This window comes from Meles meles, chromosome 7 (assembly GCF_922984935.1).
Source record: "Meles meles chromosome 7, mMelMel3.1 paternal haplotype, whole genome shotgun sequence".
In the NCBI taxonomy this organism is placed as follows: Eukaryota; Metazoa; Chordata; class Mammalia; order Carnivora; family Mustelidae; genus Meles; species Meles meles.
In genome coordinates this window covers 107,482,511-107,510,482 of record NC_060072.1, presented here as the reverse complement: position 1 = coordinate 107,510,482, position 27,972 = coordinate 107,482,511, and the positions used below count along the sequence as shown (strand labels likewise).

At 50.2% G+C, this 27,972-nt stretch overlaps 1 protein-coding gene across 1 annotated transcript in view; it reads left to right on the top strand.

The window, feature by feature from the left end:
• CCND2 (cyclin D2) overlaps positions 1–27,763 on the top strand; it is a 29,767-nt gene extending 2,004 nt beyond the window's left edge. The window contains exons 2-5 of the mRNA XM_046011535.1: positions 281–496; positions 3,323–3,482; positions 12,715–12,863; positions 22,329–27,763. Of these exons, the coding sequence (XP_045867491.1) occupies positions 281–496; positions 3,323–3,482; positions 12,715–12,863; positions 22,329–22,478 (675 nt within the window). The 3' untranslated portion in view covers positions 22,479–27,763. The remainder of the gene's footprint in view (positions 1–280; positions 497–3,322; positions 3,483–12,714; positions 12,864–22,328) is intronic.
• The last annotated feature ends 209 nt before the right edge of the window (positions 27,764–27,972 follow it).

Genomic DNA, 27,972 nt, shown 5'->3' with positions numbered 1-27,972 from the left:
CTACTGCGCATTTGTTTGCCTCCCGGGTTCGGATCTTCAATTCACCTCCTTTTTTACGTTCCTGGGGAACACCCCAGCGCGGATAGACTCTTTAGATTTACTCCGTTTTCCTCGTCTTTATTCTTATCACATATTCTACTCCCCTCCCCCTCCCCACTCAGAAATTAAATATTTTTGCTTGTTTCCATAGGTTATGCCTTTTCATTTTTTTTTTTTTTCTTTTCCTGGTACTATTCCCTCCACCACCCCCCCCACAACCCTTTCCCCGCTCCCATTGTAGGTCTGCGAGGAACAGAAGTGTGAAGAGGAGGTCTTCCCTTTGGCCATGAATTACCTGGACCGCTTCTTGGCTGGGGTCCCAACTCCTAAGACCCATCTGCAGCTCCTGGGGGCTGTGTGCATGTTCCTGGCCTCCAAGCTCAAAGAGACTATCCCTCTGACGGCAGAGAAGTTGTGCATTTATACTGACAACTCCATCAAGCCTCAGGAGCTGCTGGTAATGACCCTCTCCTTTCTTCCCCTCTTTCTCTTCGTGCGTCCATCTTTGCTCTCTCCAGGCCCCATAAGCTTCGACCCACTGCTCCCTAAACAAATCCTTTGGATCCCAGATTACCACACCACTGGAATTTTCACATTTTTAGGAGACAACGCTTTTAATATGAATTTTTTTTGTTGTTCCTACTGTGTCCCAGGCACTGTGCTAAGCACTAAGGTTACATCCATGAATAAGATCCCCCGAGACATTTGTGTTGGTGAAATTCATTTGCAGTTGTGTGTCCATGCGTGTGTATGTTGTGTGTGTGTGTGTGTGTAGGGGAGACTTGGGACACAGTGATAATATTTTAATTAAATTCCAAATTTTCAACCACAGAATTCTGAGAAAATAGTTCGACTTCTCACATGGTAGGAATGTCTTCACATGATAGTGTTTTGTGATGTGTCTCCTAAGAATCCAGAGTTCAAAGGTCCTCTAAAGTCTCAAGATACCTAAAGATACCTGTACATAGTAGCTGTTCACTAAATATCATCAAATAGACTTTGGAGCCAAGTCCAAATTTGGTGTTTTATTGGAGGAATCTGAGGCCTGGGTTCCTAGCTCCAGTGGGGAGGTGACCTCTGTCCCAGACAGGGGTCTTCTCTTGACTCTGGTTTTCTGCCAGCAAACCCCCCCTCTCCCACCCCAATCTTTTTCCCTGCGGCTTCACACTTCAGGCATCCATGTTGCAGCAGTGTGGAATGGTAGGGTGGCTCCCAGGCCCACCTTCCGTGGTCTGCACACCTTTCTCTGCACTGTTCGCAAAAGGGGGCCCCCCTCTGACCGCCCCTCTCCCTCTTCACTGGAGAGGCCTGCACAAAGTCCACAGGGCTGGACTGGCTGGTAGAACTGAGCTCTTTGTGAGAGGCCTCCCTTTCTGGGGCTGTGCTGCCATCTAGTGTCAGACATGTGCAAGGACGGGGGAGGAATTGCGGAGAATGTCGAGAGAGGGGGCATGAATGACTTCACCTTTGAACCGCTGCCAGATTTCAGCTGCTTCTGGTTTGGTCTGGGAGGCCCAGAAAGGTGCTTTCTTCTGGGAGATCTGCTTCCTTTAATAATAGTACAAGAAGAGTGTTTTAGATTCACATTCCCCTGTGAGAAGAAAGGGCTGGAATTTCAAGCCATCTTAGAAGACACAGGCTGTTTAGTAATTTTGTCTCTGCACCCCGCCCCCCCAACACCAACCCTCTGTAAAAAGCCAAGGCGGACTTTAAAGCATGTAAAGAAATTGTTAGAATTCGTTACTAGTTTGTTTTTCTCATGGGAAACCAGGGAAATGAATCTTCCATTTGGGGTGTTTATTTCAACATGATGGTGGACAATGGTGTTCTTCAGGACACCCCAATTTTTTCCAGGACCAGCCAAGCTAATGAATATTGCTTCACAAAACCCTGCCTGTGTTTTCCATTCCTTATTTCTTTATCCCAGAAGCTGGGATCCGGAGAAGTCCTAGTTTACACTAGAGAAAGCTGGGGCCCAGCAAGGGGCAGGGAGTCGCCCCAGACCACACAGCCTCTTGGTGCTTCAGGAGGGGGCTGGGGCTCTGGTTCCTGGCTTAGCAAATGGAAGAGAGCCTGGGGGGTTTTAGGGCAAATGTGGGAGCAGGGTGGTCTCTGCCTCTCTTTCTTCTGAAGACAATTAATTGGATAGGCCCGTTTTCCCTCTGACTGCACATACTTTTAGGGTTTCTTTTTGGCTTGTTTTACTTTCAGCACAAGTCCCCAGATGTATCCCGATAAGGGAGAGAAGAAGTTTTTCACGAGGTGGGCTGTTGGTGACAAGCCGGTGAGAGTCAGGGTTGCATTGTCCCCCCTTGACATTGAACGGAGGGATTCCATGGACCGTGCACAAGCACTTTCACTTTGCCCCAGTCACCTCCTGCTGCAACGTGGGGTTGCTAATGACCATCAGTGGGTCCTTAAGTCACGATGACAAAGCCTTATGAAACATTTTTTTTTAAAGATTTTATTTATTTATTTGACAGATATGAGTAGGCAGAGAGGCAGGCAGAGGGAGAGGAAGGGAAGCAGGCTCCCTGCTGAGCAGAGGGACGGATGCAGGGCTCGATCCCAGGACCCTGGGATCATGACCTGAGCCGAAAGCAGAGGCTTTAACCCACTGAGCCACCCAGGCGCCCGCCCTATGAAACATTTTAGGTGAAAGGGCACTCTGTGGCTGGGTGTCTTTTCCCCAAGACTTCTGCATTATGCGTGGAGGGGAAAGTTTTGAAGCAGAGAAGAATGGCACTTTTGGGCACCAGCTACAAGTCAGCTGATTGGTTGCCCAGGAGTTGGGCCCAGGAACCTTAGTCTGAGCTTTATCTGTGTACATCATTTTCCTGTGAGGATTTAAAAAACTATTAGTCCAGCGATAGAGACATAGACAACAAATTACTATCTAAGGGCCACAATGACCTTGGCAGTATCTTTCCGCAGGTTCAGCTTTCTGGGTGGGCAGGCATCAGCACTGCCTGCAAGTCAAGGTTGGCTGGGGGAGGGGAAGCCAAGAGGAAAAGAAATAGGCGAAAACAGAGTCTTAGCAATAGATACCTGGGTTCTCCCTATTGCCGGTCCTGCCTCCCATTGGAAGCCTAAGAAGAGAGGTCAACAACTACCAAGCTTTGGGGGGCACTTGACAAATGGGCCCACCTCCCCATCCAGCAGTGTCCTCATGAGCAGCCTTAAAACCGATCTGGATCCTCACCCACCCCCACCCCTGTCCCAGACAGGACACCAGGTCCACCTGTGGGTTTTATACTCTTCTCTTCCTCCCTCCCTTCCTCAGGAGTGGGAGCTGGTGGTGCTGGGCAAATTGAAGTGGAACCTGGCCGCCGTCACCCCTCACGACTTCATCGAACACATCCTTCGTAAGCTGCCCCAGCCGAGTGAGAAGTTGTCTCTGATCCGCAAGCACGCGCAGACCTTCATTGCTCTGTGTGCCACTGGTAGGAGCAGGCTGGAGCTGGAGGGGGCCTTGGGAGGGGCAGACATGCTGAAGAGCCCCTTGTGGGGGGTGGTCAAGGGGGTAGGGAGGTAGGGAAGATGGGGATACTCCCTGGTATGGGCCTGAGGGGCTTAGGAGACGGCCGTGTTTTCCCGACTATCTGAGCTGATACATTCTTTTTTTCTCTGCTGAACTCATAAATGGTTTATGACGACAGGTGTGTTAAGGGGAAAAAAAATATGGCCTGTAAAAATAATTCTTTATGATGTCTAAAGTGCTCTTTGAAGATTATACATACTGCTCTTTGGTTGTGTTTAAATCTTTAATCTTTTGAGGAAAAGGATGGCTTGGAGATAAGCCCAAGAGGAAATTTGGGGGCTGGGGGCAAATATAGGTTAAAGGAACACTGTCAAGATAAATACGGGGCTTGCCCTGATAAGGGAGGCCAAAGGAGTTCTTTTTTCTGTAGGGCACATATGTGTAGCTGTTCCCTCTGTTGGCCGAGGAGTAAACCCGGCTGGCTCTCAGCAGGGACTCAGGTTCGCAGCACTAGGGTCTGATGCCCTCACTTCAAGTGCTGGTGTTTTGATTTTGGTTGCAAGCTCTAACGTAGCAATCACGACTGGCTTTTTCATATTAAAAGCTTTCCACCCACCCTGTTGATCCCACAGTTGATACATAGTTCTTACTGGCCCGATTGCTTTGCACTTCCCCTAATAAACTAAAGGCAGTGGTTTGACACTGTTTTATGAAACTGAACCTTGGCCAGTTTCTACCATTGTTTTCTTGGTAGTGGCCATGAGAGAGATCGTGGAACCTTAATCTTCCAGGGGAGAGACACTGTAGGTGAAGAACTGACCGCCTGGGCAGATCTTTGGTTTGGGGGTGGGGGGTTGGTGGGTGAGTGGGGAGGGCTGGGGTGCAGAGAGATCAGCCCCAGTTTGCCAAGAGCTGTTGAATTTTATAGCTGGGACTCGCGGGGGAGTTAGGGAGTTAACTTCTTTCAATATCTTGTTACATGGTATTCATGAGTTAGTACAGACGGATCACACAGTAGGCCAAAGTGTGCGTGCTGTGTTCTCAGTCAAAAGGTCAGGCTTTGCTACTTCTCGCTGGATGACCTTGGACAGGCTGCTTCACCTCTCTGAACCTCAGCCTCCATCTGCAAAACACATCTGTGGGTACGTGATCTTACAGGCTTTTCAGGGTATTTAAGAGAAGGAAAATCAGAAGGAGACGCGGTGCAAGGAGGTGCTTCGTGAGCCTGGGGATGTGTAGACAATGTGTGGCGGCAGCACTTGCGAAAATACCCCCATCTCCTACTCGGAACTTCCTCCGAATCCAGCAGGATCCCTTGCTCTGCCTTCGAGGGCGGGAGTGTCCCCAGGGACCCCCACCGGAAGCCCAGGCACGGGTTTTTTCCACAGTCTTGCCCATCCTGATCCAGACCCGTTCATGGGTTCCATGGCGTGTGCATGTGCCCTGTGCCCCTTTGTGGGAGAGTGAGCTGCCCTTCCCGCAGCCCTGACGGGCCATTCTTTGGAGCACAGTAGCCATTCTTCTGCTTCCTCTCTTCTCCTGCTGTCTGGCCCGGGGCCCTAGAGGTCAGTCCCTCATTGACTTGTCATTTTGTCTCCCAGGCCCTTCCTCTCCATTGTCATGATTCACTGTGGGGGAGGAGTCAACCCTGTCCTTTTTTCTCTGGCCCTAGGGCAGCTGACCCCTTGGCCCTAAGCTCCCCCATTGCCCAGCTGTTAGCCAGAGTTCTGCTTTGACCTTGTCTCTTGACTGACGGATCTTTTGGGGTCTGCCCACCCATCCCTCCATTCTCATCTCTGATCGGGGTGAGACGGTGGGTAGAATTATCCAGGCATGGGTAGATCTCCAGATTCTGTAAAGGCTCATTCTCTAAAATGGGGGATCCTGCCCCCCGCTTCTGACCTTCTTGCCTAGATCCTTGGGGTGGCTGCCAACTCTGTTGCCAGAGTAAGGAGCCTGGAACTCGGGTCCTGAGGACAGAGGTCTGCAGGGTGGCAGGGGAAGTCACAACGACGCCTTTTGGGAGACTTGAGCTAACCTTGGACAGGAAGTGAGGAAGGATAGAAGGAGTAACTCCAACCGAACAAAAGCCACAAGCCTTAGGTACTAAGGTACTAAGCTTTAGGTGTGGACTGGTCAGAGCAGAGGGGCGTTCTCAGAAGTTTCCTGAGTCTGGGAAGGATGGGTCTATCTCACAAGGCTTTTCTTCCTTGGCCTGTGCTTGTGTCTGTATGAAGGACTGGGTAACATAGCAACCTCACAGTGTGGAGTTTTATAGCAGTTGGCCGACAGTATAAAAGCCAAGGGCTGCTTTTCTTGGAGGAAACATCTCCCACTTAGAGGAGATACTGCATTTGGGGGCCGGGGGGTGACAAATGGTTGACTGCCTAAGACCGTCTGGCAAGTAGCGGGCGCAAATAACCGAGAACCAAAGGTAGGTGTGACACTGAGACGGTCCTGTCTGCTCCATGTGCCTCACAGCTCCCGCCTGGCCCCTCAGCCCAAAGCCGAAGAGGCACCTGGAGCCGGGGTTTGCAGGCCTCCAAGGCCTACATTGGGTTCTGAGGAGATGATGGCCAGCCCTGAGGCTGTGTGGCTAGTCGATGGGAAAGCTGGTTGTGAAAGAGCTGGCAGTTCCCTAGTCTGTGTGGGGAGTGCATGTGTGTATGTGAAAGGGGAAGAGAGACAGGGCAGGAGAGCAGAGAGGGGCCATGAGAAGGGGAGTGAAGCTGCCGTTTTCCTCAGAGGCTGGAGGGTAAGATGGCAGCCAGGCCGAGAGACACCCTCCTGCCCCCTCCCTCCTCAGCTCAAAATGGTTTCTGGTGGGAGAGACTGCCTCCAACTGCCCGGTGTCCCTGTCAGGGCCAGTCGTGGTCCACGGGGGCACTGGGGTGAGAAACAGACCTTCCTAACTGCCAGCCTCTGGCATCCATCCCCTTTCCTGAAGCTTTTGGTCCTGGGGAGGCAGAACTGAGCCTTAGTGTCCCCCTGGTTGTCGCTCTGGTGGTAGAGTCCCCCAGGTCTGCAGACGAGGAAAGGACCAGGGAAGATGACTCAGGACTGCACTCTGGCACTGGAAGATTCTTGATGCGTGATATCATGCTCAACAGATGATTCCGGTTAGTCTAGAAAGCCGATGACCTTGAGTTTGAACTTGGTGTGGAGGTGGGGTGGAGGTGCTTAACCTCCCCACCCGGGCACCCCACATGTCCCTCTTTTTGCCTTGGGCTGCACCTCAAGGTGCTGGGCTAAGCTCTTCGTTCCATGCATGGGAGTAGTCCCGCCCAAGACTCCTGACACCAAGGCCCAAGCCCTAGTGATGATGATACCCCTTGGGTTCCCAGTCTTCCTGGCTTTCCCTAAAGATGATTCATGACCGTCCATCCTGAGGTATAATCAAAGCCAGGACCCAGAGAGGGTAGATGATGCAGCCCCTTATCCAAAAAGGGAGGTGTGCCCTAGTGGTGGCCAAGTGGGGAGAATTTAGACCACCTTCCCATCTCAGAGCCCCTGCACCCTCTCTGCTGCTGACAGGGCATGGAAACGAGAGGAAGTGCACCCCATGGGGCAAGCGGTGGGACAGGGTACTCTCACTTCCCATCTGGCCGGAAAATGAATGAGGAGCAGGCTGCTTGCTATTCTCCAGCCGTTTCCCTCCTCCCACCGTCTCCCACCAAGGCGCCACATCGGCATCAGCCTGGCGAGGCATCCCGGGGGTGGTAGGTGCAGTGTGTGCCACCCACATCATCGCTGGGCCAATGAGCACCCGGGATCCTGGACTTTTTTAACTTTCACCTTGCTGCAGGTCAGAGGTGGGGGAGAGATGGGGGAGATGGGAGACTAGGTCTTCCCTGGTTCTCTTCAGCCTCAGAGCAGATCTCTCTCGCCCCCTAGTGGTGATCCAAAGCACAGAGGTCACTCTTGGACTTCAAGGTCTCCATTCCCATAGCCAAAACCAAGGTCTCCATTCCCATAGCCAAAACAATCGGCGATGAATTTACAGGCAGGGCCATCTAATCTGTGGTTTCAACCCAGTTTAGCTCAGAGTTCTTTCTTCAGTGAAATCTTACCAGGGCGTGCAGATACCAAGTCTGACTACGAAGCCCTCACTACTCTGTTCCAGATTACGGAGCCCAAGGGGGCCCCGGGAGTGCCTATGGTGGTCTTGGGAAGTTAAGTGGGCTGTGCAGGTCACACAGCTTTTCTGGTACTGCTGGTAGGAAAACCGCCCAGTTTTCCTTCATGGGATGGGGGAGGTGGCCTTAAGGAGCTATTCACATTCTGTTAAGGTATAAAGAGCACTGGGTTCACAGTCCAGAAGTCTCACCTTAACCCCCAGGCCCAGGATCAGGCATTAGATGGGTCAAGAATTCATAGATTCAGGGCGCCCAGGTGGCTCGTTTGGTGAAGCACCTGACTCTTGATCGTGGCTTTGGTCATGATCTCAAGGTTGTGAGATCGGAGCCCTGTGTCAGGCTCCGTGCTGGGCCCGGAGCCTGCTTAACATTCTCCCTCTCCCTTTGTCTCTGCCCCCTCCTGTCACCCCCCCCCCCCCACCGCCAGGCACTTGTACTCACACACTCTCTCTCCCTCTTCCCCCCCAAAAAGAAAAAGAATTCATTGATTTCACCTGTAAAATGAAGTGTTTCGAAACTGATGAGTTTTACGTTGGTTTTTATTAATACTTCACCACTACTACTTGGATGAGTAAGCAACCAACAGAGCTGGGATTCCCCTAGGGTGTGCCCCTTGCCTCCCCCAGCTCCCCAGGAGGGAGGAGGTCGTGTCAGGGGCTTCTAGTATGTGGGCATTGTTCCTTGGCTCTGGGCAAACCACACCTGAGGGAATATGGGGACACTGGGAAGGGAGTGGCCGACTTCTGTCTTCCATTTATTGTATGGGGGCCATCGGTTTCTCCCACTTCTGACAAACCAGCACGAGGCTTCGGGCACTCGATGAGGTCACTTCTGGGACGGAACACAAGTGATAGTGAAAGAGTCTCTAGGCAGCACAGAGCCCTCATTCTTCCCAGCGGTCTCGGCATGGTGGGGCTGTTGTCAGCATCCGCTGGGAGCCCCGGGATACAAGGCCCTTCCTCCTCAGGCCTGCCGATGCTGAACCGCATCTCCCAGCAGTTGGGATTACCCCTCACAGTTCCATAGAAGGTTCCCATGGTCAGAATAGTGGTGGTAGGACACTGCTTGCTTACCAGGAGCCCGGCACTGTGTTTTTGCATGGATTATTTTAGTCCCATCCTCGGAACAACCCTACGAGGTAGGTCCGATTATTCTCCTAATATGCTGGTGAGAAAATGGAGGCTCAGAGAGGTCAAGTATCTTGCCCATCTTTACACAGCTGGCTGATGGCAGGACATCGGCCTCCCCATACTCCATCTTCCAGCTCTTGGAGCTGCTTGGCCCAAATTCTTCCCATGTCCTTGTAGTCTTTGTGAGTATCTTCATGCTTCTGTCCCCCTAAGCACCCCCTTCCTTTTGAGAAGTTTCTTTACTAGCTACCCATGCGGTATGCACCTAGCCGTCTAGAATGTCCCGTGTGCCGTGTTCTGTTACTTCGTTTTTACATCTGGGGTGGTGGGGGTGGTGGGTGGGGATTAATCCTTGCTTCCAGGAATGGGAAGAAACACTTGTGATGACTCTGTTGGAATGGATCACTGGTCAATTAATGGCCTCTCACTCAGCTGCGGAGGAAGGAGGGTCTCTTACCGTTCCGGGTGGGCAACGGAGGGTAGAAGTAGACCCTCGCCCCTGGATATGCTTTTTGCACCAAGATGTAGCTTGTTGGTATTTTTGACCAAGAGAGGTAAGAGATTTCTGAGAGATTATTAGTTGGTATTTTATTTTTGCTGAAATAAAATAGTATTAGGAGGAAGTTTTACACAATTACTTCTGTTTCTTCCACACGTTTACATATATTTTCCGTGACTCCGACTTCTCACCTGCTCGTGCACGTGTATATTTTTATTCCTGTATTTCTGGAAGGTTGTCATCTTGGTCATAGCGTACGTGCATGATGTTTGATCCTTTTGCCCGCTCCCCCTGGCCAAGTGGATAAGTTTGAATCCTCTTCAGTCCAGTTACATAGCCAAAGTTTAAAGTTTCCAGGACTGGCTGAGTGGGTTGGGTGAAACTTTCCACGGGTGAGTACAGAAGTTAGGTAACTAGAGCTAGTACAAGGACAGGAACCTTCAGATATTTTATTCGGGTGTTTTCCTCTCTGCTGTTTCCCCTGCCGACAGAGGGGGGTGTCCCTGAGCAGGGTCCTGGGGCAGCCCCTGAGGCCATGTGGAACTGGCAGTGCTCTCTGGAGAGAAATGCCTTGTGACTTCCCCGGCCAGTGGAAGCCATGCTCCGTTCTATTGATGCTTGCTGTGTTTCTTGGGAGGGTTCTCATTCTAGATCCTTAAGGACAAGCAACATAGAGCTGGAAGGCACCTGGGGGGCTAGCCAGCTCACAGCCTTCTGACTTATTGGCCTAAACCATGAAGAAAGAAAGGCATTTTATAACACAACTCAGGATATACATAAATGGACACCAAACTGCTACAAAAGTTTCTCAAGACAGTATTTACTCTTACTACATGATTACTTCCTGATACTTTCTATCCTGTTCTGTTCGGTTAAACAGCAACAAAAACAGCCCACAAATGGGTTTCGTGACCCAACGGTGAGTTGCAGCTGGAAGTTAGAAAAACACAGATCCATCCCCACCCTCTATTTGACAAATGGAATGCCAGGAGCTGGAGCAGGCAATGACTCACCCAAGGTCCCGCAGTCTGGACCCGGATTGTAGTGCTAACGTCACCGCCTTCGGACCTACCCACAGGAGAACCTAGCAGCTGCTCACGAAGCTCGAGAAAGTCCCTGGTTTGCTCCCACAGTGTGGGGCAGAGGGGCAGTGCAGTGGCTGCCCGGCTCCTGTAGCTCTTCTCTGGCAGGGGGAGCACTACCCAGCCTGAGCTGCCCAGAGGCAGCTCGCTTCTCGTACGCAGTGCTCCCCATTTCTGGAAGGCAGAGGACAGTAACTCCAGGAGGAGGCCCCTCAGCATTTTTCTAAGCAAAACACCAAGCTGGGAGAGAAGGAGGGGGGAGACCCAGTCCTTCTGGCAACTTTAGCACCTGCCGCACCCCAGGACCACCCGGATATACCCCCTGGCTTCCAGAAGTTAATTAGTTTGCTAAAATTAGGAGTCAGTTTTGCGTGCAGTTGGACAACAAAAGATAGGCATGTGTGAGGTGTGCTTCCTGGTCAGAGGCCTGGGACAGAGGAAAGGGAGGGCCAGGGATATCCTCCTGTCGTTCCCTGCCAGATGCTCCCACCCAGGGCCTTCGTGGGCCCAAGGCCATGGGCTGGCTGCCTCGTCTGCATTGTGAATGTCACAGGGGGAAGCTAACGAGGTTATTGGGCAGAGAAACACTCCTGTGAGCCCATGTGGAGGAGACCTACAGCAGAGCAGGAGGCAGGGAGGCCGCCTTTGGCGCCAACCATGGGGATAGAGAAGGCACGGGGGGAGTCAGTGGACAGCAGGCGTGGGGCAGAATGCTGTGATACGCATCCCTCAAGAGGCAGAGATGGGGAGTGGGCTAAGGAAAGAAAGCCAAGGAGAAAGACAGACAGACGGCCGGGCTCGCTCTGTTCGTGGGATTCGGCCAAGACGGGAGGTGTGGGCACGGTTCAGTGGATCGGCAGAGTCGCTGAGAACACCACCAACTTGATGCTGGACAATGGGGTCACCATTAAAGCGCTTTAATGGAATATGTCGTTTAACGGGGCATGGCACAGTAAGAAGGGGAAATACTAGGGTCCACTCCTTTTATAGTTCAGCCTAGTGGTGATGCTGTAATTGGAAGTGTGACCCATGTGTCCCTTCTGTATCTCCCTCCCGCCTGCCCCCGTGCACAGCTAGAGGCAGTGAACTCTGGGGTAATGCTAGAAGCAGGGGTAGCACTGGAGAATTTGCTCCGCTCCAGGACTGACCAGACAGTGACAGGGTAGCGTCCTGCCCACGCGAGCGCAAGGCCCAGATAAGGGCCCTTCCAGCCCTCAGAAGTTTGCCCCTTCTCCTCCCCCATGTGAGGGTAATTGTGCGCAGCTTATGCGGTACATGCGTGGGTTACAGACGGGACTGTGCCCGTGGGTCTTGAGCAGCTCTTAGAAGCAATCACAGCTGTCAGGCGGGGTGTCCTTCTCTCCTCCTGGTAACTGGGAAGTAGGTGATCTTGGTCACCCGGCTTCTTTGCAGGAGCGCTCAGGAACGGGAGGTGTTTGGTCTCCCAAGCTGAGCCAAGCATGGGAATATCCCCTCTTTTTTGCTTTTGGAGAAATGAAAATGGATGAGGGTTTGAGCTCCTTAAATTTATCCTCATTTTGTACTTCTCTTTAGCAAGCTACTTTTTTTTTTTTTTTTCCAGCCAGAAAATGGGAAGTCTGGGCCCAAGAGCCATAAAATCTAAACCAAGTCAGCCATCTGATTAGGGTGCAGTGGTGCATACTGGGTACCTGCTTTCTCTCCTCACGTTCTAAGGGCCCTTGGCATTGGGGCTGGAAGTTGGGGATTGTGTGAAACTTGGCCGTCATCCCCTCCATTAGTGCCTTTCTCACTTCCTTTTTTTTTCATTTGTCTGTTTAAATAAAGTCATGTTTTGTTTTGGACAATATTAGTCTTTGCTGACTGTCCACAAAATAATAGGGCAAGGTAACATGAGAGTTATTGGTCTTCATAAAATTGTACTCACTTATATACTTTTCCCACCTTCCACCATCTAGATCCTTCAGTCTGTCTCACTTGTATGGCACCTGAGAGATTCATCTCCAACCTCCCTGCTCTGCTCCTGCCATGACCCTCAGGGGGGAATGCATCTCACTCACCTTCCTGCCCCTTGTCCCAGACAGGGTTGTGGGGACCTGAGTCCCCTCTGAGAATTTCCTGTGTGCACTCAGATAAGCTCTCCAGCTTCTCTGCCTGCATTTTCCCATTTGGCTTGGGACCCTCCAGAGTGATGGCAAATAAATAAAGGGTATCTTGGGAAGGAAGACTCAAGAGAGGACGTGTCTGTTAGTGAGGGATCCCCTGTGCAGCTGACCTCTCACCATCCTCTTTCTGAGTATCTTCAGGCTGGGGACCCCCAGATCTAAATTCTTCCTGGGCCTTGATCTTCTGCCTCTTGTTCTCACAGACTTTAAGTTCGCCATGTACCCGCCATCGATGATCGCAACTGGAAGTGTGGGAGCCGCCATCTGCGGGCTCCAGCAGGATGAGGACGTGAGCTCGCTCACTGGCGATGCCCTGGTCGATCTCCTGGCCAAGATCACCAACACGGATGTGGTAGGTGGATGCCATCTTCTTGGTTAAAACCAGATGTCTCTTTTCTCAGTGCAGGGGAAGAGACACTTGGCTTGATGACGGTGTGTTGGAGGGACTTTAAATTTTTTTATTTTTGATGGTGGTTTCTGTTTTCCAAGATCCAGCCTCCCAGTACAAAATCCCATAGATGAGACATCCTTCTAAGATTTTTGAAAGCCAGTGTGCCACAAAATAGAGCAAAGAACCTAGCAAACAGCTACGACGTGGGAGGAGGGCTGTTTACTAATTTTCCCCCGTGGGCTTCCCCCGTGGGTCTGAAGTGTTGCTTCATTTCCATTTATGTCCATGTCCTCAGGCTGCCTCTCCTCCACAGTGTCAGGCTCGGGCTCTGCTTACACCCACTCAGGCGGAGACCCAGTGGAGAGAGGGCTGGAGCCCGGCTCTGTTTCACTGGGGGGTGGGTGGTGTAGGGATCCAAGAGGTGCCCCACCTCCAGCAGGGTGTCTGGCCTTGACACACCTCTCAACCCCACCCGCCTCTCACTTCCCTTTTGTTTAATGTGGTAATGGATTAAGAAGTACTTCTAAGAGAATAAAGGGCCATAGTAATTCATGGAACTATTATTAGCTATAGATTTTTCCATTCTTGTGCCGGTGGACTGCCCAGAGTCTCTAACTCTGCTTGCCAGAATTTGCAGCTCCTTAGAAGAAAGGTCTTGAGAGACCAAGGTCAAGCGAGGCTCTGATTCAGCTGGGAGGAAACGGCAGTCCTTAGAAGGTCCAAGCCAGAGTGGCTCTGAGAGGTCAGAGAGGCCGCTCCTGGGTCCTCCAGCCGAGGCTTTCCATGGAAGGTGCGGGTAGGCTGGGTAACTGGCTAGGGGAGGGAGAGGTCAGCCGTAGAGCCCACCAACCTGGGATCATTGCACAGTTGCACACCAGCCGTAGCTCCTGAATCTTGTTTGAGAAAGGCCTCAGCTTTGAAGGCAACTGGAGAAGCCTATCAGCCAGGAGGCCCTGGTGTGTCATCACGGAGAGGCTCAAGATGCAGGCGAGCTTCACAGCGCCCCCCCCCCCCCCCCCCCCCCCGATGCTCCAGGGAGATTCGGAATGCCTTGCTGTGGGACTAGATTGAGTTAAGAAATAACGTGGCTTACAGGCCTGTGGCTGATGCCCCGTGGGGATGCTGATGGGAAGGTTGACAACTCCGACGGCCTAGGGCTGCAGCTTGCTGGTTTTCTCTCCTTTCTATTTGTATTCTGCTTTGGGCTTTATTACCACCTCAAGGAGGTGGTACAGAGAGGTGATGAAGGGCCTCATGGAACAAACCCAGGGTCCGATTCTGAAGCAGGTCTTAGATAGGCTTTTAAAATTCTAGGTCCCAAACAGAAGCTTTCCACAGAAGTCTGTGCTACCGTGTACTACATGGTTCCCAAAACACAGCTCGAGAAGACCCCCTCCAGTGTGCTTTGCGTGAAGAGTGCTTTCCTGACCCTCCAGAGGCAAATCTGGGGCAGAATGTAACGTTTATAGAAATGATGAGCTTCTTTCCTTTCCTGACTATCTCCTATTAAGGTTGCCTAACAGAAAGGACTTCCAACAGCAACCAGCTTAAGATAGGCTCTTCCCTGACCCCCCAGAAACAAAAATGTCAGTGACAGCAGTTTGACCCCCCAGGCACTGTAACCTCTTTCTGATATTTATGGACTTTTCCCTGGTTGGCTGGTGGCCCCACAGGGCCCTGGCCTTCTCCCACATGTTCCTTTCTCACCCTCATTGGCTTCAAATGGACAGAGGTCACTCCAGAGGTGCCACTGAGTCTCTCCCGCCACTTTTCAAGACTTCAAACCAATTTCTCATCTTATACTGGAGAAACCACTCGCCCCTTTCAGATACTGTGTAGCTGGTGTATCCGTGTCAGTCAGCCGTCAGACTGGGTTAAATGAGTACAGAAGCCGCTAGAGGTCCCCTACATCCCAGCTGCGGAACTCCTCATTCTTACCCGTGGGCCTCTGGGTCAGCATTTTAGTATTAACAACCAAGCATGAACAGAGGAGAACATAAACTCCCTCGCACTTTTTTAGACAACAGTCTGAGACCTCTGTGAGTTCCAAGCTTACCTGTGGGCCCCAGAGGCTTGCTCACTCTCCCCCAGGAATGTTTTTAGTAAAAAGGCTCGAGTCATCTTGGGTGAGGCTGGCCACCTGTGCCTGACTTCCAAGAGCTGTAGGCCTCCTCCCATCCATCAGGCCGTGTTCTCTGAAGTGCTGAAGCTCAGAGTGAAGGAAAAGGAAAGGACTAGAATTCAGAAAGCATTAGTATCTGGGGGGGAGGCAAGTGTTGCTTCCTGAGCCCATTTACCATTTCATGAGTCAAGAAGTGCTGTGTTGCAAGTACTTCCTCTCCATTCATTTCTGGAGGGATTTATTAAAGGCTCACTTGTTGCAGACTTGCACGATGAGCAAGGCACGGAGGCAGAAATTCGGACAGGTGGGTCATGTATGGAAAATGGGCGGGGAACTCAGTGACTGTAAGACCAATTACAAGTAAAGCATGCAAAATCCTAGCAAATGAAACTCATCAGCAAATGAATGCAGAGGTGTTAAGAAGTATAAATGGAGGAGGAAAGCAAACCCAGAGGAAGGAGCTCACTAGGCCTAACGTGAAATGCAGGCCTCCTGGCAGAGGGCACTTGGCAATAGGAATGTCCTCGGAATGGAGAAACCGAAAACGTGGTATGTATGTGCAGTGGGATATGAGTCCGCCTTAAAGAGGAAGTGAAATCCGGACACACGCTGCAACATGGATGAGCCTTGGAAACATGTTACGTGAAAGAAGCCAGACCCAAAAGACACACATAGGGGCCACTTACTGGAGATACCTCACATAGTGGAATTCATGGAGACAGAAAGTAAAATCGGGGTTCCTAGGGTCCGGGAGTGGGAGGAAAAGGGAGTTCTTTAATGGGTATGGAGTTTCGCTTCAGGTGGATGAGAAAGTTCTGGAAATGGATGGTGGAGATGGTTACATGACAAAGGGAATATACTGAAGGCCACCGTACACCTGAGAATGGTTACAGTGGTAAATGTCATGTTTGGTTTATGTTGCCACAGTTGGAACATGCACACACGCACACTGCTGTCAGACCCACACTCTGAAATGCCCACAGGCTGGTGTCGAGCTCTCCCGTGGAGAAGTCAGGTGCACAGGGCCACATTCTGCCACACTGGCTGCGGCGGAACAGGACAGATGCGAATCAGGACCTGGAGTCCTGACGGTTCTGTGCCTGCCCCGTGCACCTTGTAATCTGTGATCTCCTCGAGCGGACGGTGTTCTCTGTCCACGCATTGTCAGGGACGGACTGGGGAAAGAGGGTCCCCTTGATTTCCTTTGAGATGGGCAGACAAGTGTCTCTGGCTCACTGGCCAGCGGCAGATAGCTTTGATAGGAGGGACCCATGCGGCTCTGAGAAAGTCCGTCTTTGTTGCTCCCTCTGGTTGCCAAAATAAACCGGAACGCTTCATTCCAAAGAGAAAGCTGAGTGAGAAGCCTGACAGTTTTACGGGGAATAAAAGTCTCAGAGGGTGGTATATTTTAAGTACTTTTTCCTTCCAGTCATAAGTGTTGCTAAAAACAGACGCCAGCCAGCGAGAGGCGGTGCTGGCTTTGGGGAAACTTCTACCGGGGCTTCCGTTGCCAAGGGTGAGTTTGAGAGGAGGGATCGAGCGTCCTGGTTCCCCGGTGAACCTTTCCCGGCTTTGCCGGGCAGAGTCGGGGTTCCTCTTCCGTCCCTCGGCACTCGGCTCATGCTTTGTGCCAGCGTTTATCTCACTGTTCCCTTGTCTATAGAGCCTCTGGAACAGGACCCAACTTTTACTGCGCTCTTTATCCAGAGCCCCTGGCAGGGTCTTGGGAATGATGCTGAAGAGAGGGAGGGAAGCAGGAAGGAAGGAACGGAGGACACAAAGGCCAGGCAGATGGGCTTAGAGTGTGTTTCTAAGTCTCTGGTCTCTCCAGACCTTTGGAAAGCCCTGTATTTCTTAGCCTTCATTACATGCCGGGGTCCTGAGCAAAACCCATCACCTTCACGTGACACAGTTTTACAAACTGTCTAATAAAAACGCAGAAGTCACGCTCCTGGGCCGTGACAATGCTGTGAAGCTATTGGGAGATAATTGAACGGAAGCAGACGCTAGTCCCCTGGTCACCATATTCATCCTTTTCTGTCCTGTTCTTAAATATCACCCACAGAAGATTCCAGGATGCCCCTCCCTTGGGCTCATCCTGGCACGTTAGGATCTTGGTTGTCAGTGAGCTGTTAAAAACCTGTTCACGGTGCAGGGGAAGAAGTCTCGATTTGGACTGCGTGCTCTGGGCTGGGGCCCCCAGCCCCTGTCTTTGTCCTCCTTAGAGAGAAGCACCGACCCCTTCCTGACACATTTTCCCTTACTATGGGCCCCTGTATGGCTGGGGCTGACGGGGCCTGTGGTCAAGAACCTTGGGAAGAGTGGCCGGAGGGAAGGCTGGAGGCGGGGGAGGGGGACGGAATAGAACTGGAGGCTCAGGCTTCCCTCTCCTGCCTTATTTCTTCTGTGGGCTTCATTTGGTATGCAAGGAAATAAGCCAAACAGCCTGTGAAGAAAGGAAGAATGAGATAGTTTCCTAAGTTGTCTCTGCCTGAGCTGGCCGCGGGTCTGGGGCTCATTCAGCCCTTTGTCCCCCCGTTGAGTGCACTGCGTGTGTGGTGACAATGGCGTGGTGCAGTTACACTGAGGGCTAATGGTCGGAGTTCCGTCAGCCCATTCATGGAGGCCGAGGAGGGTGCAGGGCGCGGAGCCCGAGCCAGCGCGCAGAGGAAGTCGGAGGCCCGTGTAACGAGCTGGAGATCACAAACAGGGCTGTCAGGGCTCCGGGGCTGGGGGGCAGGGGCCAGGGAGGGAGCCTATCATCCTCAGAGTTGGAGGTCTGCCCGACCTCCAGCGCTGTGGAGTGCCACCTGTCCAGGCTGACAGACGAGCATTATGGCTTTCCTTTTAATCAGCTTAATTTGGGGCATCTTAACACAATGACGGGTGCTTTCGGAGGCTGCCGGAAAGCAGAGGTCCCAGAGCCACTGCACTTTGCATGCACGTAGCATCTTTTCACAGGAGGAGCTGTGGTCCTCCCCCCCCCTCCACCCCGGACTTCCCCCGCCTCCCAGCCCCTTGGGCTACGTCTCCCTTTCTTGGAGATTCTCTGGCCTGTAGGTCTTTCCTTAGAGCTGGGAAGAAGCAGAGGGTCTCAGGGCAAAGCGTTCTGAAGCTGGAGGCTTGCCCGTTTACAGCCAGGCTTAGCCTGTAACTCAGCGTAACCGAGGGACGAGTTCCGTAACCGGGCTTCAGTTCCGTTCTTTAGCTGCACAATGCGGGCGTGTGGCTGTGTGAGCTCCCAAAGCCCTTCGGACCCCAAGTCCCCTGATCCTGTAATTGCCTCCGCGTGGCGTCTTGTGATTCCGCCCTTCGGAAATAACTACGATTCTGCTCTACTCCAGCTTTGCCTCCTTTTCTTTTCGGGCCTCTGAACTTGTCTCCCTTTTTTAATTTCCTTCTCTCAGCTTGACCTTCCAGCACGAGCAGCCCCGCTCGGTTTGAGGCAGGGTACCTCCTCTCTTCAGGTCATCACTACCTGCCCCCCTCCCCCGCCAGTCCCCTGCATGGTCCTGCCCTGCTGCTCGGGACAGTGGGAGCTCCTTGGGCGGGAATGGGGGCCTGTGTGGGGGTGGGCATGTCTGACAGCAGGTAATAAAACCACCAACACATTTCCCCTCTCCCTTCGCTTTCTGTCAGCTCATAGAAAATGCTCATGCTCTTTGCAAGTCCAAGAATGGTTCATAATGGAGGGTGTTAAAATACCAGGAGTGAGTTCTGTCTCCAGGAAGGTGGGGTGCTGATTTCTGTCTCCACCATCACAGAGTAGACTGACATTGTTCTTACAAGACAAAACCCGTGAAAGTTTTTTTATCCAGTTAGGAATGTGCGATCTGCCCTTAAAACTCAGGCTGATGAAGGAGGGTTAGGCAGAGGCCCCAGAGAACCTTCCAGGAGTGAGGGACATGACTGGCCCCAGAGAGGCTTAGCTTCCTGCTCTGTCCCAGATGAATCTAGAAGAGAGCAGGGGCTGGGGTTCAGGGTCCCTCATTTCTGGGGTGACTGCTGTAGTCCTTTATCTCTTCAAGTGGGAGGTGTCAGATCAAGAGCTGTCCATGATCAGTCACGATTTAGATTGGGTTGAGAACAGGGCTGAGGAAAGTGTTTTATATGAAAGCTTCCTTCATTTTATTCAGGAAAGCCCGTACCACGTGTTCTTGGCTGGAACTTACATGAATGTGACCCTTGAGGCGTCTGATCTTCAGTCCCATGGTTCTGGAAGTCCCGTAGAGGTGACTGTCCAGTGTCCCAGTCTTCCTTATTCCACTATTAGAGGTTTCAGGCTGCTGGAAGGGAAGGCTGAATGCCAGAAACAGAATCCTTGGCGACCCCAGAGCGAAGACTCTTAACACGTTCCCAGATCAGGTTCTTTTGCTTTCTTGAGCTCTGACTCATGTGAAGGAACGCCTTTCTCAGGGATGCTGATGTGGCTAATGCAGTGATAACCATGGAGTCCTGAGTTGGTTGTATTTCTGGGGTGGACGGTGGGCTGACCCTGATAACCTCCCCACAGCACCGAAACACTGCCTCTGAGGAAGGAAAGCTGGACAGGATCCGTGGGAGGCACCAGGGTTCTCGTTGCGGGGGAGGGTCTTCTACATGACATTCACCTTCACTTCAGGGACTCCTCACCAATGGCTGTGCCATGGGAAATGCTCTTGTTAAAGAGGCCTTGTGGCTGACACTTGACTGGCATTTCTTTCAGAATTTCATTGTTCAGAGCTATTGTCTCCCCCCCCCCCCCCCACCTACACACACACAGTCCCTCAATCAGGTGAGAATCCTGCCACCCTCTGTAAAACCCTTTATGCCACACCCAAAACTAATAGAACACGCATATTAATTATACATAGGGGGAAAAAATAAACTCTTTTTGCCATATGCTTGGGATAGGATTTGTCATCCCTGGAGGCAAGCATGCAGTTACCATCCCTATGGTATGGAGGGGTTCTGACCCAATCCCCCGTCCTCCTAGAAAAAAAAAAATCTTATAAACTTAACCTTCACCAGCTCCTGAAGGACCTCTGGAGCAGACGGACATCCCGTCACAACTGGCCGGGTTCAACTCATTCTCTGTGAGAAAAAAGAAAGAGGAAACTAATATTCATTTAAATTCTGTAGCCCCTCATTTCTCAGTGAGGAGTTCAGGGGAATGAGAGAGGGTGGCAAGCACCTGAGACCTGGGACGGGGCGTTTGAGGACAGTGTTAGACCCCCTAGCATGGCCTCTCAGAACACCTGTGATGCAGGACCTTCCCAGGGCAAGTGGAGAGTCCTTTGCCTCAAGCTGTTGTTTGTTTTGTTGGCCCACACCAGCTTTATCTTTATTTAAGATCCATTTTCTTTAGATCGTAAGGCTTTCGGGTTTTCCACTATCCTCTACTGAAATAGACATGCCCTTAGAAACGTGCTGCCTTTTGCCTTCACGGCGAGCTCGTGGGGCGAGTGGGGAGTGACCTGGGAGCCCAGCCCCTGGATGTGTGGGCTTTGGAGGAGGCCCACAGGCAAGGTTTCCAGTCAGTACTTAGGGGGTCGGACAGAGTAGAGGATGAGACCAGGACATGCCACAGAAGTCTGAGAGATGTTGCCAGCCCCTGACTGCTCACTTGTTTGGGGTGGCCCAGAGATCTCTGTGGCTGGGCTCTGTCTCTCTCGTTCCACACGCCACCCCCAGTGCCAGACCCACCGTGCTTCCTTCAGCAATCCGGAGCAAATTCTCATCCATACCTCATCTCTAAGAAATTGAAATAATTCTTTCCGGCTCCAGGATGGGTTTGTTGCTTGTTACCACAAGAAATGGGATTCATTTATTGACTTTAGCACATTATCTATAGGTCAAGAGGTTACCTTTACCCTATGAGTGTGTTTCGTCCTTATTCTACAAGTTGGGGAACAGATCTGAGAAGTGAAATGACCCCACTGCTGTGTGGTGGGTGGGTTGCAAATACGACTCTCCCTTTCTTCATTTGTCTCACATTCTGGGTGATACCCTGTCTCCGCCCTTCACAATCGGGCAGCTGTTGTTCCTAATCTTTTTTTTTTTTTTTTTTAAGATTTTATTTATTTGTTTGACAGACAGAGATCACAAGTAGACAGGGAGGCAGGCAGAGAAAGAAGGGGAAGCAGGCTCCCCGCTGAGCAGAGAGCCCGATGCGGGGCTTGATCCCAGGACCCTGAGATCATGACCCGAGCCGAAGGCAGAGGCTTTAACCAACTGAGCCACCCAGGCGCCCTGTTGTTCCTAATCTTAAATTTCGTAAAAGCTGTAGTTTGAAACGTGGGCTCACTATTCCAAATGGAATATTTGGAGGCATGAAAACTGTGTCCCTTTATTTTAGATCTTCGGAAAATAAAGATAATGCTTTTGTGCTTGGCAAACAGTAGCCTCCAGGCTACAGTGAAAATTGCACAGAGAAACGAACAAAGGGGAAGCCTAGATTAAGCTGTGGGAAGACCCAGACAGAGTTGATTTAACTTCTTTTCCATGTAGATGCCCCGTGAGTACAGAAGGGGAGACTGGGGAGGGGGGCACGTATCTGCTAAGAGTGATTTTCTCTGCCTCGAGCTGCTAAGTGCCAGGCCTCCCCAGTGACACCCGAGTGTGGTACATGCCATGGCACCCCACTAACGGAAGCTTCTGCCCAGGGCAAATTTATTCTGAATGTCCCTACCAAATACAGACTGATGCCAAACAATGCTGCAAATTCTTACTTATTCCCCCATTGGACAGCCCCAATGTCCATAGTTCTGTCAACATTCCGTGTTGCGGTTCCGTGAGAATTGAGGGCGGTAAGGAAGCAGGGAAAAGGAGGTTTTCATTTTAAGAGCTTAGGCGGTTTCTGTGAGCACAGTTCAGTCCATTCCCTTCTTACCCATCCTCAGGGGCACCACCAGCCTACCTCTGCGGCTCTGTCTGTGGTGCTGGCCTTCGCCTTGTCTCTGTCACCTCCCAGGGTCCAAAGCAGAAAGCCCCCAGCTGGTGCTGTGATGATGGGGTGCAGGGTGTCTGTAAAAGGCTCAGAATCTTGGGCAGACTCTCACGTGCATTGGTCTCAACTGGACTTCTGCCAAAATCCCAAATCCGTTTCGATGGATCTGGAATGGGCCGGGATAAGGGGGTGCCGATGTTGCTGGCCGTGCACCCCACTTGGAGCAGTGTGGTCCCACGGCTCTGCCGGGACACATCTTTCTATCGGGAAACCCGCATGTAGCGCGCAAGGCTTCCGCTGTGTGTATTTTCTTTGTAAGTGCGCTGCCCACCGTTGGTCTTGCTCACAGCTCTGATCTGACCCTTTCTCCTTCCAGGACTGCCTCAAAGCCTGCCAGGAGCAGATTGAGGTGGTGCTGCTCAACAGCCTGCAGCAGTTCCGTCAGGACCAGGGAGATGGGTCCAAGTCGGAGGATGAGCTGGACCAGGCCAGCACCCCTACGGACGTGCGGGAGATTGACCTGTGAGGATGCGGTCGGGCCGAATGGGAGAGACGCGTTCACATCAGCTCTCTCCTTCTCTCTGGTTGTGTTTTGTTCTTTACGTTTTAGGATAAAACTTTAAAAACAAAAACAAAAAAAAAAAAATTCTGCCCCCACCTAGATCGTTATTGAAAGATCTTTTTAGAAGTGAGAGAAAAAGGTCCTATACAAACGGAATAACTAAAAGCATTTGGTGCCTATTTGAAGTACAACAGAAGGGAATCCCTTTGTATATGCGAACAGTTATTGTTTGATTATGTTAAAGGTAATAGTAAAATGCTTACAAGAAAACCTGCAGAGTAGCTAGAGAAAATGTACGCCTGCAAATATGGGAACAAATTAGACGAGGCTTTTTTTTTTTTTTTTGTGTTATGAACTAGCATTTACACACCCCTTGTAGTTATGATAATTTCAAGGAACTTGGCGTATGCCGTTTATGGCATGATTAGATTGCAAAGCAATGAACTCAAGAAAGAATTAGAAACAAGGGACACGATGGGGAGGGAGTACAAAACAATCTCTCAACCTGATTGAACCATTTTGGATGTAGAAGCCCCTTTGCTCTCGACCACCGTTTGTTACGAAGTCTGGAGCATCGCTGACTCTAGTTACAAACTCTTGCTGTCTACAGTAGCTGCTACCTAAAAGAGATATTTGATTTTGCCGGTTGGACACAGGTGATTGGATGCTGGGTTTCATGTGTTTTTGTTATCTTGCTTCTTCTTCCAAACATGGTTCATTGCAGACACCACCATATTTTTAGCAAAAGGGGCAATCTAGCTTTGGGCCAGAACCAAAACGCCTATGAGATGGAGGCAGATGGAGACCAAGGGTGGGATCTGGAATGGAATCTTTTCTCATAATGTATTCAAGAGGGCAATGTGACCTTGGCATCCTTTATTAAAAAACTGATTTTTTGGTGCTGATTGGCATGTCTGGTCCACAGTTTAGCATCGTTATAAACCATTCCATTCGAAAAGCACTTTGAAACATTGTTCCCGAGGGATAGATGGGATGGTTTATGCAAGTCATGCTGAATAGACTCCTCCCTTCTTCTCCTGTGCTCCTCCTCTCCTGCCCCAAGTTGGGTGACTGTTCACTTCTGGTATCTGACATTCTCTGGTACACAGTTCTGGTATCCCTACCGGGACTCAAGAGACACCCCTTTCCACCGACATTCCCATCACAACATTCCTCCAAAAAGCCTACAGACAAAGATCTGTTACCATTTCGATGGCAAAGAAGGATCTTAATTCCCACCTATATACTTCTCCTTTGGACATGGAAAGAAAAGTTATCACTGGTGCAGACAGACAGCTGAATATCAGAGTGTGGCATTTTGTTCCCTTTTCCGTTTTTCGTTAATTTCATTGCAAAGTTGTATTCAGCGTACTTGAATTTTTTTTCCTCTCCACTTCTTAGAGGCATTCAGTTAGCAAAGAGGTTGGAGCAACAACTTTTTTTTTTTTTTGCACAATTATAATTGACAGGTAATGAAGCTATTAAAATATTTGCCTTTTTAAGTTAGAAAAATCAGAACAGGGCTGCTTTGAAGAATTATTTTATACACAGATTCTGCCTTGTTTCGTAGTATGAGGGTTGAAGATGGAGAAAAATCTAAGGGTCTCTTATTTTTCATTTTATTGTGTTCAGTTTTTTATGACTATTTTTTTTTGCGCTGCTAAGAAGCTAAGATCATTCATCCTTATTCACATTAACAGTACCTAGCTGTAATGTTTCACGGAGTGTGCTGCTATTTTATAAACATTTTTATAATATATTATTTTACTGCTTAAATTCCAAGTCCTGAAGTAGATGGTTGAGATAGGAGTTCTTCGTACTGGAAAAGCCCTTCCATAGTTTTTTCTTCTGGTAGCGTATTATGGTTTTTTTTTTTTTCCGTTTTGTTTTGTTTTTTTGTTTTTCCTTTTGTTTTTGGGTTTTGTTTTTTTTTTTTTCTCTCTCTCTCTCATCACATTCTTCAAAGACGGAGCATTCTTTACCTCAGGTTTACTGGACAAACTCAATAGCTACAAAAGAAAATGATTCACATTTTTGTTTTCATAATACCTCACAACCGCATAGTTTCTGCTTGGGAGCCGTTAGTGCGGGGAAAGGAGAGGTCAGCGAGGAGGCCACAAGCCCCTCTAAGGTGGAGGGTGGGATGGATTTGGCCCTTGGGTCTGACACCTGGGGACCTTTTCAGTCATGAAGGTCATTAGGCTTCCATTTTGACTCCGGTATCCTCATCATGATGGAAAAAATACAATTGAACCAAGGGATTTCCCCTCTCCCCGCCCCCCCAGGCCAGACGTTCAGCACAAACATTTATGCAGTGAACTAGGAAGTCATAATTTGCACTAGGTACGAGGTATCAGGAGACAGACTGAGAAGAACTCCAGCAGGCTATTTGGAGATCCTCATCTTGTGGCCCTTTCTTAGAGCTTTCTTCCGCTTATCTCTCTTTCCCCTTCCCCGACATGGCCTTCCCCAGTTTAGGATCATCTCAGAGGCTTTTCTAGGTCCGAATCTGTGGGCATATGAATCTGCCGCGCGCGGGATCACAAGGGCGCCGCCTCCCACCTGTCTCAGACCGCAGCCGGCCAGGCCCTCTGCTAAGTGGCACTCAGTGGTCTTCAGGTTCGGAATTGCATTGAACTGGCGTGATGGGGAAAATAGGTCAGATGAGTATGGGAGTGGGAGCTGGAGGGAGGTGGAGAGGCTGCGTCTCTACAGAGATGCCATTCCGGCTGAGTCAGTCTCTCGAAGTATGTTTGGAAGGGTTCAGGATTTGATGAGTTAGCACAACCCTAAAATTCTAGGGAGTTTCAGGTAGGACAGTGGGTGGTGAATTCTGAAGTTTGGGAGAGGAAAGCTGAGCAGCCAGTGTTTTGTCAAGAGCTCACTTTGCATAGGATGCTCTTTCAGGCCCCTGAGGAGTAACACGGAATGGAAGGAGGTATGGTCCCTAAGTCCTTGGGAGTCTTGGAGCCTAAAGAAAGCAAGGTACAAAGTCACTCTACAGTGACATCTCTAACTAAGCTCAAACAGAACCTGATGAATAAGGAAGGGAAGAGGCTTACAGGCTCTCCCTGCAGTCTGTAACTTCCCAGTTTTCCTGGAGCTCTGGGTGCCACTGGGGCCTTCTGATCTTTTTCTCCTTTTTGTCCTCGGGGCCTGGTGTGACGGGAGGTGTGGTGTTACTGGTGGGGAAGGTGCTAGGTTGTTTGGCTTTTCTGCTTACTCCCTCAAACAAAAGAAGGAAGCTTGGATTTCTTAGGTAGCCGATGCCCCCTCCTTAGATCTTGGTTTCCTTGGTAGGAATTTTTGTGTGAGAGGGAGTTCAGCTCTCTCCCACGGACTTTTTTCTCTTTCTCACCTCCCACAAATAGCGTTCCAGATATATTCTGGTCTTTCTTACTTTGTTGTCTTTCTCTCTGTTCTTCCTCCTCTCTGTTTTTGGTTTTTGGTTTTTTGGGTCATTGTTGTTAACTGTTTTTCTCCATAAGTGGGAGCTAAATTGTTCCCCTAAGCCTGACAAATTTTATTCCTTCCCCTATTTTGGCCAGATCCCAGGGGGAAAGTCCTAGTATGCCAAAAATGTATGCTAAGCATTATTCAATTCCATGCAGGTTCCTACCAGCCAAGAAGCCTGCAGGTGGGAGCAGGGGACAGGTCCCTCCTTAGAATGTCTCCCCGTGTTGAGAGGAGGGCACCTCAGAGGAAGGGGCTTGTCTCAGAGGAGGCTTTATTCTGGAACTGCCCCCAGGATCCCACTGAAGAGCTCACCATGTCTCAACAGCCAGACCCCTTTGGTCTATGCGCTCTGTACGGGAGACTCTTGGTCTGCTGCTTTTCCCAGGCAGCCGGAGGCTGGAAGCAGCCCTCTGCCAGCAGGATGGGCTTCTCTTCAGAGGGAGGTGTGGCTTTCCCGTGGTCTGGCCTTTCCACACTGCCCCGGGGACCTCCAGGACAGAGGTTAAGAGTGTGAGGCGGGATTGAATGACTTGCTCACGAGAGGGCGGGGGAAGTTTCTCTCCATGGGCCACAGGGGACAGGGCTGGGAGAAGAAAGAGACTTGCACCTTATATCATGTAAATAATGATTTTCTAGTTCAAGAAGATAATATTGGTAGTGTGGGAATGGGAGGTAGGAACGGGGAGGAAGTCTGAGTAAGCCAGTTGGCTTCTAAGCCAAAAGGATTCCTCTTTGTTTATCTTTGAGACAGTCCAACCCTGAGAATAGCTTTAAAAGGGAAATTAGTGCTGAGACAGTAAAGTCCCCTTAAGCCGACAAATTGTAGCTACATAGAATGAGCGCAGGCTTCTATCGGTGGGGGCTCGGAGCAGTTTCGAAGAGCCACTCATGCTGTCGTCCGTTTGTACAAAATAGGGCAGGAAGATTCAGGAGGACGTTTATGACTTTCTCTTACCACGTGGCTTTTCATGACTCTGGATTCTGAACAACCCAGAACAGTCCTTTCGGCCAGAGCTATTCTCCTACATGTGTGTGTCTCTGCTTTTAGACTTAGCTGGACTATCAGACCCGATTCTTGGCTCAGGTTTCAAGAAGCCATCAGCAAATGTACACATGCACGCTGTCGCTGCAACATTTCTTCCTTTGCCTGCAGCCTACTTTGGGGGAAAAAGTGCCTTACTGACTGTAGCCATTACAGTATCCAATGTATTTTGACAGGTGCCTATCCTTTAAAAAAAAAAAAAAAAGTTTTGTTTCATTTTGTTTTTTTAAATTGGTTTTTGTTTCTGACTGTTGGCCAACTCTTAAGTCCCCAGCAAATCACTGGGCCATTGGATTTTTTCCATTATGTTCATTACCCTTGTACCATGTACCTCAGATCTCTTTCTCTCTCAGTTACAGTTTCTCGTCTTGGACTTCTTTTATTATTATTATAATTTTTTTTTTTTTTTTGCTTTAAAATGAGTGTGATGCCATATCGAGTCAATGTTATTCTCTCACAATGTACTCTATAAGAGGTGTGGGTGTTTATTTGGTCGGGATGCTAGCAAGTGCTAAAGTAGCATGATCAGGATAAGCAAGAGGTTTTTAGGAAGTATGGAAAATGTTTTATTGGTTATGATGGTGACATGGTATAGTCAGCTGCCTTTGAAGAGGTCCTGCCTGTTCAGTGTTAAGTGATTTTAAAAAAATAATGGCCTGTTATTCTGACCAGCTTAAAGATGGATTTGCAAATGGTTTTGGATGCAATTAGGTTATGCTATTTGGACAATAAACTCACCTTGACCTAAAAATCCTCTGGCCACTTTGACTTATTTATAGACTGGCAGCCCTCAGACGAGAATGCGTCTTTCTCCTGTCGGAACTCTGTTGGCAACAAGTGGTAGTGGCATAAAACATAAATCCTAACCTGAAAGGTGCCCCACATGTGTATCCATGTTACCAGGATACACGTAATTCATGGCTTTTTTTCTCCCTTTTGGGTCCCCCTGGGGAGCTATCT